The sequence below is a fragment of the Ammodytes marinus genome, assembly GCF_949987685.1.
Source record: "Ammodytes marinus genome assembly, chromosome: 4".
NCBI classification, from domain to species: Eukaryota; Metazoa; Chordata; class Actinopteri; order Uranoscopiformes; family Ammodytidae; genus Ammodytes; species Ammodytes marinus.
This window is the reverse complement of record NC_137233.1, coordinates 31,482,439-31,495,259: the sequence shown is the minus strand read 5'-3', so window position 1 is coordinate 31,495,259 and position 12,821 is coordinate 31,482,439. Positions and strand designations below refer to the sequence as shown.

General features: G+C 40.5%; 1 protein-coding gene across 1 annotated transcript; it reads left to right on the top strand.

The window, feature by feature from the left end:
• Window positions 1-4,819: 4,819 nt before the first annotated feature.
• Window positions 4,820-11,915, top strand: gata2b (GATA binding protein 2b; the record flags this gene model as incomplete). Its single annotated transcript, XM_080026914.1, has 5 exons — window positions 4,820-5,048; window positions 5,665-6,258; window positions 7,951-8,096; window positions 10,471-10,596; window positions 11,628-11,915. 5 exons carry the CDS (start codon window positions 4,820-4,822, stop codon window positions 11,913-11,915), a joined length of 1,383 nt encoding a protein of 460 aa, XP_079883040.1.
• Between the last annotated feature and the right edge of the window lie 906 nt (window positions 11,916-12,821).

Genomic DNA, 12,821 nt, shown 5'->3' with positions numbered 1-12,821 from the left:
TCTGGGAGAGGGAGATAAGAAATGCCATTTATTCCGCGGCACTTTGGAGCCTATTCCCCGGGCCGATCAGCCCCATTCTCCCCCCGACACCTCCAGCAGCTTGCTGATAACGATTAGGCTATTTATTATCTTCACAAAGAACAAAGATTAGCCAGCACCGATGAAAAATTACCCCGGGATGGGTTATAATCAGTGGGACCCAAGGATCCTACCGGCACTGGATTTCTCTTCCAATCTTTAAACACACGCGCACACACACATGCTCACACACGCGCACAGCAAGGCAAAGGAACGAGCTCTCATTGCAGAAAAGAATTATTTTGATAGGCTACTTACGGAAATAACAAAAATAATTTCTAAACAAAAACAAACAAAGACACCTCGAATTATAGTTTTTCTCAGTTGCTTTGGTGCTTTTCTCAGATCAGAATGAAAATTCTCATAACTATTAGTTCAGCCTCCGCAACATTTAGTCATTTGAGCACATCATAGTAGCAATTTCTCCTTCCTCTGAACAAATTGCAAATGCTTTTGGACATGTATCAGTTGCTTTCATACAATTCTCTGCTGTTTTATAACATTGTCATTTGCTTATGTCATGTCAGTCAAAATGAACTATACTTATGGATGCTGAATAGTCGTTCCCAATAAAACTAATAGTCTTCATTTCATTGCTTGAGTCATTACATACAACATTGTTGAACTAGTTATCAAATTCTGTCAAGCTAATTTTATACCTTTTCTTTATCATAGATACTTTCCTCGCTGTATTGCAAGGGATAATATCCGTTGTGATGTAGATGAAAATATGTGGCCAAACAGACAGGAACGTCTGGATGTGCCAGAATGATTTACCTATGTTCAGTTACAATATGTCCTGTTATATTGTTCACATTTGTGCACAGCTCTACCAAAAGGGTGTTTTTTATGTTTGTTCTAAATAAGTAACTGAAGTGTATTTTTCTTTTGCACAATGCTGTAGAATTGCAAAGAGCATGTAAAAATGTGAAACATTCGTATGTGTTCAGTGTCTTGTACTCACTTACTCCCCTAACTACAGCAATGTGTAACTTTACTGTAGTTTTCAAATGGCTGTACAAGTAGTGTATAGTGCTGTCTTGAGCATTTTCAGGTAGTGTCACCGAGTTCTGACCTTTTTTTTGCATTGGAAAACACTGAGAGAATAAACTGTCATAATGAAAACATGACAAAGCCATTTGACTATCTTGTTCATAAACGATGGTGTCAAGACTTCTCATTTTGATGACACTGGCAGTTTCATTGACATGAATACTTGCTTTTGAGGAATAGACTATCCATTTTGAGCAATTGACGTACTTTTGCAGGTTATCCACTAGGTTTTGCAGTTTGCACTAATTGTTTTGAGAAATGCACTAACTGCTGTGCAAATGTTAATAGTAATGTGAGAAAAGCACCAAAGCGACTGAGAAAAACTGGGATTTTAATCAAGATTAATATGTTAATGTATATATATATATATATATATATATATATATATATATATATATATATATATATATATATATATATATGATATAACATTCTTTGGTGACATTTCATTTCTGTTTAGGATGTATCTTTATTATTAGGTAAGACCACTTCTTTTCAACAGGCCTATAGCTATAATGAGATTCTCAAAGCTGAATCGGACTGTGACCTCTTTCTCCCGGGCTCGTGTGAGAGAGAGAGAGAAAAAAGAAGAAAAGAAAAGAAACGAAAAAGGGCGGATTGAATTAATGTCAAATCCTAAAATAGAAGTGGATGTTTGTCGCCGATAAGGTTTTTATCGCCACGCTGGATCAGAAGGGCTCCCACTCAAAGCATGTGTATTTCCACATGATCATTCTGATGAGCTCTAATACTGCCACACTTGTCCCTACGGTATGTTCCGCTTCCTTACGCATGGATTTCATCCTAATGCCGCTTGAAAAGAATCGTTGTCTCTGCATAAATAATGACGCCCAGTTCAACCTGAATTTTTTCAGATAAGAATGCTGTAGCCAGCAAATCTTGAATTAGAAGTGGGACTAGGGCAGTTGAAATAAATAGGCCTATGTATGTTAGAAGAATAGATAGATAGATAGATAGATAGATAGATAGATAGATAGATAGATAGATAGATAGATAGATAGATAGATAGATAGATAGATAGATAGATAGATAGATAGATAGATAGATAGATAGATAGATAGATAGATAGATAGATAGATAGATAGATAGATAGATAGATAGATAGATAGATAGATAGATAGATAGATAGATAGATAGATAGATAGATAGATAGATAGATAGATAGATAGATAGATAGATTACAATAATTTACATTCTTAAATTATATTTCTGTCCGAGAACATGCACACATTAAGGATAATTAATCACTTAGCCTACGTAAATATTGGCTACAAGTTGTAATTTAAGAGAAGAAATGAGGAAACTCCAGCCAGATGAATTTTTATCCAAAAAATTGTTTGTCCATGCAAGGGATTTAGCCTCGATGCATCGATAACGAGAAGCTAAATAAATCAATCCAGACCTGACCTGTTGGACCTCCACACATGATTAACTTAAAATGAAAGTTCTGCATTAACATTGGACGGGTATAGCTCCTGACTTTTGAATTGTTTACTGCAAATGTGAAAAGAACTTCCTCATCGGGAACGATTGAGTTATCTAATCTAATCTCATCTAATCTAATATTATCTAATTTTATCTAATATAACCTAATCTAATACAATGTAACACAATCAATAAAATATATAATATCATCAATACTATAGTCTCATATAAGCTGGTCCACCTTGGCGATAGTTTGCCATGCAGTGCTTGTCGGCCTGTTTTTTTCCAAATCAAAGCAGTATCAGGATGTACTTGATGTATTATTAATGCTGCCACAGTGTAAATATCAGTTGCTGTGTCCCTTCCTCGAGTTCATCCGCTGGGACATGCATGCAGAATCCGGGCAACCCCCAACTCTCTCTCTCTTTCACTCTCACTCACTCTCTCTCTTTCTCTCTCTGTCTCTCTTCCTCACTCTCTCTCTCTGTGTGTGTCTCTCTCTCTCTGTCTCTCGGTCCGGTTGTGTTGGAAAAAGTTCATGTCCTCATTCATTTTTTCTCTCTCTCTCTCTCTCTCTCTCTCTCTCTCTCTCTCTCTCTCTCTCTCTCTCTCTCTCTCTCTCTCTCTCTCTCTCTCTCTTCACTGGGATGCACTGACGTCATGAAACGGCGTCAAGCAGGCGGCAGCGTCGGCCAGCGGGGGCTGCACGCGCTCCCTCTCCAATTATTGTCTGTCAATCATGCGCGATGGGAGAGAGAGCGAGAGAGAGAGAGAGAGAGAGAGAGAGAGAGAGAGAGAGTGCAAGAGAGACGTTTCTCAAAACGTAGCATGAACTTTTAGCCACAAAACCGCGAATAGTAGAGGAGCCGGATATACAGGCCAAAAATGACAAATTAGGCATGATCACACCAAGGAAGAAAAATACCTTGTTTATTTTATTAAATATTACATAGGGCCTAAGTGGGTAAATAATCATCCTCCCTCGAATCACATCATCAGTGGTTAATCTGCAAGAACACGGTATTTTCTTCAAAGCATTTGCTTAACCAAACAAGGTGTGCCAAATCAAACTCTCCAAACTGAGTGTTGTATCTGTTTCACGTTTATTTGACTGAGAAAACACAATGACTTCAAGCATAATGTGAAATCTCCATACTGTCTCAATAGCCTATATAGCCTACCAAAACACATGCAGCCCAGTATAGAGCTACTTGTCATTCTGGCTTCAATTATTCGGTCAGTAACGTTTCTATTTTAAATCCCATGTTACAGGTATAATCATTATTCATACTGTGTGAAAAATAGCCTCATTGTACTCTTTAATCGTGCTTCAAATGTGTTATGACATTCATTTTAAATGGATATACAGTATTATGTTTGGGGGAATTTATTACAAAGTAGACTAATGCAGAAAAACAAAGTGCCCGGAATCTTACTAGAAACATAGTGATTTTCTGGTTAGGGGGGAACCGCCTCTGAGGTTTTGTAGAGGCGCTATGCAATTGGCTGAGTCAAAAGCTACTTTCTTTTTTTTTTATATTACGGGGACTCCGCCCACGAGCTTGACAAGCCTGGCCCCGCGCTGTCAACCACAGTTATAGACGTGTTGCATTAAGTCCCAGTGGACGGAGTTCACTAGTCTCTGACAAACACGCCACGAAAACCAGCAGCAGCGAAAAAGGGGGACAGTTTTTTTCCAAAGAGGTCGCGAGCTGATCGGACGCTGAGGATGAAATAACACTGGCACAGGTAGCCCACCACGGCATGTTTATCCTATACTGTCATGTTGAGTACTTAGCCTGAAGCATCTACTGAGAGTTGTGAGTGAAAGGGCGTGTGAGTCGCGGATGAGTATAAGGAGGGATCTGGTAGTAAATATGGTGGGTGGAGATCTTTATATATTTATATGCCAAGTTGCATCACTACATGCACCACAGGAGCACATCGTTTAGACGACTGATGCTCAGGTGTACAGTGGGTAAAGCTGTCAGGGTGCACAACACGCTGCCTTTAATAATATGATTATTGATCTGGTCTTCACTTCTTTTCAGGTTTCCACTGTCAAACTCGAGCTCCGGGAGAATAGAGGATTTTTTATTCAAATCAGCAAAAAATCAAAGCATCGGTCCTTCTTTGTAAATGGACATCGTAAAGCTTATATTTTAGACGGTTCTCAGTCCTCTTGCCTGGATATCCCTCGGCTCTCTATATACACGCTATACAGAAGAGAATCACCGCGGAGATGGATGTGGCGGCCGATCAGCCCCGCTGGATGCATCACCATGCCGTACTGAACGGACAACACCCGGACCCTCACCACCACGCGGGCCTAGGACACAACTACATGGAGCCCACGACGCAGCTCCTGCCTCCCGACGAGGTGGACGTTTTCTTTAATCACCTGGACTCACAAGGAAACCCGTACTACCACAACTCTGCCCGGGCCAGAGTGTCCTACAGCCAGGCGCACGGTGAGATGGAGCCTCCGACACAGTGGTACAGGGGGGACTTTTTAAACATAGGCTATAGGCTTGCCTAGTTGGATTTACAGTAGCCTACACATACAGTATGTTGTTTGGGGGAGGGAGGAACAATTGCCCATATGGTTTAGATGTTGTTTTTTCGTAAAATAACTGTCAGGTCATTTGATCTACATTTTTTTTTATTATCTATTGATCTAACAACAAACGTGCAGTTTTCTGCTGTAATGTCATTTAAAACGTGAATTATTTCTTGCGTTATGCATAATTGTACACTAGTTGCAAATAAATCTGTATGAGCCTGAGTTTGATTTTAAATTCTAAAAGATATCCACCCACGTAAAAAAAATAATACATCTCTAGATTGAAATTGATAACTTGGGAATTTAGCGTTATTGTAATGCCTATTTCAGTTCAGGGAATAACGGTTTAATCCGTCTATTTTTTGTGTGAATTTGGGCAACTCTGTTCACAACTTTAAATCAGGCCGCTTCATGTCATCAGTGAATCAACAAGTCTCGGTTATTTTTTGCATCCCAAAACATCACATCACATCCACACGTCATAATTCTTATCATAAATCATTTGCTTTTGTGTCATTTCACAGCTCGTTTGACGGGTAGCCAGGTCTGCCGGCCTCATCTCATCCACAGCCCGGGCATCTCATGGCTGGACGGAGGCAAAGCGGCACTGTCGGCTCACCACCACAACGCCTGGGCCGTCAGCCCCTTCAGCAAGCCCAGCCTGCACCACCCAGGCTCCGCGTCCCCCGGCGGCCTCTCCGCCGTCTACCCGTGCAGCAGCAACTCCAACACGGTCTCCGCGTCCTCGTTAACGCCGCCGTCCCACTGCAGCCCGCACCTGTACACTTTCCCCCCCACGCCACCAAAGGACGTATCGCCGGACCTGGGGGGCACCGCGTCTCCCTCCGCCACCAGAATGGACGAGAAGGAATCTATCAAATATCAGATGTCGTTAACGGAAGGGATGAAGATGGAGGGCTCCAGTCCGCTGAGGAGCAGCCTGGCCTCCATGAGCGCGCAGACCCCCTCTACGCACCACCATCCCATACCGCACTACCCCACCTACTCTCTCCCGGCAGCGCATGACTACGGCGGCAGCCTGTTTCACCCGGGCAGCCTGATCGGAGCGTCATCCAGCTTCACCGTCAGGAATAAAGGCAAGACACGCTCCTGCACCGGTGAGTGCACTGGGAACTCACCACAGACCATTCCCACAAATGAAATAAAATCATTAAAATCCAAAATATTACGGCAGTTTTTAGATTGAGAGCATACATGTGTGTTTATATAGTGATCTTATCATAGGTCTGACAGAGTCAGAGCCAATTAAATTAAACTAAAGCTAAAACTAAAGGCATACACTTTATGTGACTTAATATTATAAATGCATGTGATGCTATACCGCAAATAATGTGTTAATGTGTGGTAGGCATACTAAGATATATATATATTTTTTATATATATTTCTTTTTACCAAAAGTGTAACTGCATCGTTTTGCAATGTTTTTAAACGCCACATGTAGGCTAATACGGTTAACATTCCTATACGAAATTAAATGCTTAAAATATAAGTCGCTTAAGAATATTATCTTACTGAAATCTAAGATTATTATCATACAACTCTTATCGGGAGTATTTACTGATTAAAGATACGTATACATCTCAATCATTTAAATGAAACAAATTTGCCAATTAGAAAAAACGTATTGAGAAACGTATTTTGACTAATAACACACCTGTCAGGATACTCTACTATATTACCGTATTTACTAGGCTATTTAAAATTATAACAACCTTTGGAAGCTATAGCCATACTATATATTTCAAATGTCACCAAAATAATATCTTGAGATTTATTCGAAACACATTTAAAAGCAGCCAGTCTTATTGTAATTTGCAGACTTCTTTATCATTTTGTAAATTCTATCATAATAATAATAAAGATAATGCTATTTTTTTCAATAAATGTTCTTTTATAGGCCTATAAGCCTGCACTCGACAGTCCTCCAACAGAGTGACTTTGATAATCCTCTTTTGTTAACCATGACCCTGTAATTACTATGCCTGAGCTTCATGGCAGCAGCATTGAGCTGGATTCAGCCCAGAGGTGTGAAAGGGAGAAATGCCGGGAGCACAGAGCCAAAAAAGCTCAGTATTTAGGCTAGCGGTCGCTTCTCGGTTACATTAGACATTAACACATTGTCCTGATTGTTATTTGATTACAGAGGAGAAGACTCCCACCTTCCTTTCGCCTGATTGTGTTTATTGACTGCTGACCTAAACTCACTTTAGGCTTTATGAATACCTTGCTTTAATTACATGGGAGCTTTTCTATTCTATTACAATTTAAAGTTATATGAATCAGAGTGCTGTTATCAAGGTATTTGTTATTTATATTTACTTACATTATTTCAATTGTATTTGATAGGTTTCTTTGCCTCTTAAGCTTAGCATTCAACGTTCATCTATTAATTTATTTTTCAAAGTGGGATTCAATGAATCTTCTTTTATAATATAAAACACATCACTCTTTTATCAGCGGGCTGCATCACACACATTGGTGTGTAAGCACAGTGGCAGCAAACTATTCTTCTCCATTAGCTTTCTCGTGGTGATGCTTTGTGTTGAACTAGAGTCCCTTTCTATTGCATGCTAAAAAGAAGTGCAACATGTCATTTGTTGTATAATGAAAGGAGCTGTTTGACCTTATCTTATTGCTCTGTTGAAAATGAATCTGTGGGTCCAAACAAATAGACTAGCAGAAAACAATATTTTTACTGTCTGTTTACGATACACTCACACACGAAGCTTGAATGCTAGATCAAAAGCATGTGCTGACATAGAGGTCTGTATATGTCCTTCTTCAACAGAGGGCCGTGAGTGTGTGAACTGTGGAGCTACCTCTACTCCTCTGTGGAGACGTGACAGCACCGGACACTACCTGTGCAACGCCTGCGGGCTCTACCACAAAATGAACGGCCAGAACAGACCACTCATCAAACCAAAGCGCAGGCTGGTGAGTCAGTGTGTGTGTGTGTGTGTGTGTGTGTGTGTGTGTGTGTGTGTGTGTGTGTGTGTGTGTGTGTGTGTGTGTGTGTGTCTGCAGTAAATAAAAAGAGAGTGTATGGAGGGAGAGGGGAGGAAGGGGTACAATTCCAGGAAAGTTATATTTTCCCAATCAGTTTCCAGGAATTGTGTTTCCCGCTAACCCCTTGCTCCTTCGGCTCATGCTTAAAGCAGAGTGGGACTATCTGTGTTGTTTCTATTATCATTATTACTGATGCTTCTGATACTGCCATTGATAGCAGGGCCAGCAGCACAGCATCCATCATAAAGGCAGGGCTGGGCTGACAGCTTATGGCTTATAATGCCGTTATGTGAAACTTTTTGAAATTGCAAGGTGTTTAAATAAGGGTTTGCATTTATTTTGAAAGCAAGTGTCACCAACATTTTGTTATCTTGATTTTTTCCAAACAAACTGAAGGATTGTGTGTTCCCATTTTTATGGCTGAGAAAAATCGCCTTAAACTGTAATAAATCACTGTGAAGCAATTGGATAGTGTGAAAATGCATTATCACAGAGCTGGAAACAGGGTTCTTTTCATATAGAGAGGACAGTGAGAGTCTGTCTCAGTGCAAAGGAACAGAGAAGCGTTGGAGCATGGTTAAAGTCAGATTTTGTTTTCTCCCATCGTGACCTGCTTCTGACAACTGTTTAGTCCCATTAGCCATTGTTCACAAATGCAATATGTTAGGGGAGTCACAAATAAAGGGCGTGTGCTAACAGTCAAAATAACTGCATCATTGTGACATTCTTTTGGTGCTGCTAAAGGTACAATCAACATTAGAACATTAGATCATTATTCCTACTGGCTGATAATCATCCCCCACCAGTCCTGTTTAGTTGTGGCATTCATCAGGAGACAGCCATGGCATAGAGACATTTTTTTTTTGCATAATCAAAGAATGAATACCTACTCAGCAGTAGCCTATTTGTTCTTTTTTTTTTTTACCAAATAGTTATTATTTAAACTACTGATACGCAAACGCACGAGCGTGCGAAAAAGTGCGCAACTTGCCCCTTATTGAAGGGATAAAAGTTCAATAGGGAATTTGAAAAATAGGAGAAACGCATTAGGATCGAGAAAAGATTATATTTTGCGAGCAGGCTATTAATATTTTTTTAATCATTATTATACTATCAAGTCAGACATTTTCTTGTTAAAAATGCATTTTTAATTAACCTGTTCCAAAGGTCTGTTCGGTACGGTCTGTTGTAGCCTACGTCTTCATCGCGGCGACGTCAAGATCTATATCTATTCGATACGAACCATGTAGCGTGTGCAAACAACTGTCTCTGCCTCGTGCAAAATATACGAGCGTTTCAGCGTCTTTAAAAGCTCTCTTCATGCGAACTTGATTTCGGCTATATATTATGCAGCCATATATCAGGCCTGGTTTCCGTGGGGCTCGGTTGGAGCTGGCTGCGCCGCAGAGCGTCTTGTGTTCAGTGGCAGCAGCAGCAGCAGCAGCAGCCTTCCAGTTGTTTCCTATCCGGATATCTGACCGGTCCAGATAAAGCATCGGGACCAGCGCCTGTTTCCTCCTAACTATAGACTCGGCCCTCATTTCATAGTGGTCAAGCTCCCCGTCCACGATAGAGAAAGTAGGCTACAGAGGAGAGATAGCCTACTTAAAAAAGAAATTAAGATATAAATGGGAAAGCTGATGTAACCTGGGGCAGCCAACCAGTAATAATAAAATAAAACGATTAGGGAATATGTTTGTTGGAACATTTTGAGTGCAGCATTAATGTATTCGGAAATAGACCTGACTGAGTTAAAAGCATTAAATATTTAGGTGTGAAGAATCCATGGGGATTGTCATGAGACTCCCGTGCTCTAAACTAGTTAGAACTTCATATGTGAATTGAGCAGTTGGAACAACAAATAGCCTATGCTTTCAATGAACATTCCCCACGTGACATCTTGTTTATTGATTTGTTTTTATTTCATCAATCTGCTGTCAAAATATTGAGGAGAAAAACTCCCAAAGTGAATGTCTACAAATAATGTGAGCACTAATGATTGGTTTAACCTATTTGTCACTCCAAAAAAAAAATAGTTTGGCAACAATTGTGAAAAAACATCACTGAAGTCATCTTTTAAGCAAAATGGCAAATACTTACTTGATCCAGACTCTAAAATGTGAATTCCTTTTTTTTTTTTTATTGAATATCCTTGACAAAACAAGACAATGTCACACAGGTTTCATAAGCCAAACCACTCATCTGTTAACCAGGATAGAAAGTTCAATAATTCACACACACACACACACTGATATTCACTCTTAATCACTCTAATCAAAGCCTTATCCATATTTCTCCACAGTCTGCAGCCAGACGAGCGGGCACGTGTTGTGCTAACTGTCAGACGACCACCACCACACTCTGGCGGCGCAATGCAAATGGTGACCCGGTGTGCAATGCCTGCGGCCTCTACTACAAACTGCATAACGTAAGTCTTTGGGACTGTTGATTCCCAAGTTAGGCCCGCGAGAAGGTCGGTAGGGTCAAGTAGGCAGGAAGTAGGCAGGCAGGTTACACTGATTGTCGAGAGATTATGGCAGCAGAAAAGACAGAGGCGAGAGAGAGAGAGAGAATGAGAGAGGGAGAAAGAAAGAGAGGGGTGTTTTACTTTCAGACGCTGTTGGACTCTGTGTTTTCTTTCTTTGTGCTTCATTGTTTCCATGGTGGGCATAATCCCCTTGAGAGTCACAATGGTGGGACTGTTTCAGTGGGACTGCCTCAAGGCCACGACTCTATAAGAATAGAATTAAGACTGGAGACATCAGATTATATAACACATATACTCTGTATGCATATTTTTAAATTATTAATCTAATGATGTTCTAATAATTTTCTTATTTTCACAAATCCTATGAAAAGGCAAAAAATCATCAATAATTGTATCCTTTTTGCAAATGTTGTCTGTGTAACCAAAGCCTGATATACTGTAGCTCATTCCTCTATGCCATAGACTGCCATTGTTATAAAGAAATAACTATACTCACAACAGCACCAAATGTGTATCATTCCCCTGCTGAAAGTAGTCAGCATACAAATGCATTTTGTAATCCTCTTTGAGTAATGTTTGCCAAAAACTACAGTGTCCACCTGTTAAAGGAAATAATTCCACTAAGTAAATATGTACTTTTAAATCGTATTTTGAAAGATTTAGAGCCGTCGTCGGAACACAAACAGGCTTAGGACTTAGTGCCACAGACAGGGTGTAGTGGTAGGACATTAGTTTTGTTTTACAATTACAAAAAAAAACTAAAATAGAATACAGCTAGCCTAAACCATTTAACAACCCTACCACCAGATCTCATCTTTTCCATGTTTGAAAGTATATTGGATTATACATTCTCATGAAAAATAACTAGTTTCTAGATTGGAACTTTCCCTCCTGACTCTAACCAGATCCCTCTCTCTCTCTCTCTCTCTCTCTCTCTCTCTCTCTCTCTCTCTCTCTCTCTCTGTGCGCAGGTCAACCGACCCATGACCATGAAAAAGGAGGGAATACAAACGCGCAACCGAAAAATGTCCAACAAATCCAAAAAGAGCAGGCGGTGCAGCGACAGCTACGAGGAGTTTTCCAAAAGCCTGCACCACGACAAGAGCTCTCCCTTCAGCGCCGCCTCTCTGGCCGGACACATGTCCATGGGCCACCTGCCGCCTTTCAGCCACACTGGACACATGCTGCCCACACCCACCCCCATACACCCCTCCTTTGGGCACCAGCACCACTCTAACATGGTGACGGCCATGGGCTGAGGGGCTGAGGCTGAGGGGGCTAACACAAAGGAACGCTGGGGAACCTGCGACGGTTCAATAATCGGGGATGAGGGTCTCACTAGAGGACGATGTGTACAATGTTACAGACGCCGCAGTTTGTGTGTCTTCATCTTGATTGTGTCTTGCTTGTTTATGCCACGGCTATGTTGGAGAGCAGATGTATCATTGGAGGAAAGGACCTTTTTTACTCCTTATTTATTGTTACCTATTTTAATGGAGGAAGACAGCCAGGCACACCCACACAGGCACACGCACACACACACACACACACACACACACACACACACACACACACACACACACGTACACACAGGAATGTCATTGCAGCTCATAGTTATATCCCCACTGACAGCCCGAGTGACTGCAGTGTGAGCCAGTATGTGCCGAACAGGTTTATAGTAACTGTGAATATTGTAAATGTGTGAGTCCAGAGGAGGGGGTGGGGGGGTTTGGGCCTCCAAGACAGAGTGACCCTCTTCACAACATTAAATGAAAATATGCTGGATTTATTTTTGATTTTTTTTTGCTCATGGACAATTTCAAAGACATTTTCACAAAAGAAAGAAAACAAGCAAACAATTTTTTTTTATGAATTCTAATTTGACACTGTTTATATATAATTATTGTTATTATAAATCTTATTGTTATTCAGATAATTTATTTTCACTGTCTTTTTTTTTCTCCTTTATTATATCACTGAATCATAATATGGATGCTGTTATCCCAGTAATGTATATATTTTAGCCAGGAATGGAGCTGGTCGACATTTATACACGTATAAGAAATAAAGAGATCAAGTTCATTAACCCATCTGCTCCTTCTATTCAATATCCAGTTAGTCAACATTTAAGTCCGAGAACAGAAACAGACATTCAAATGGCTAAC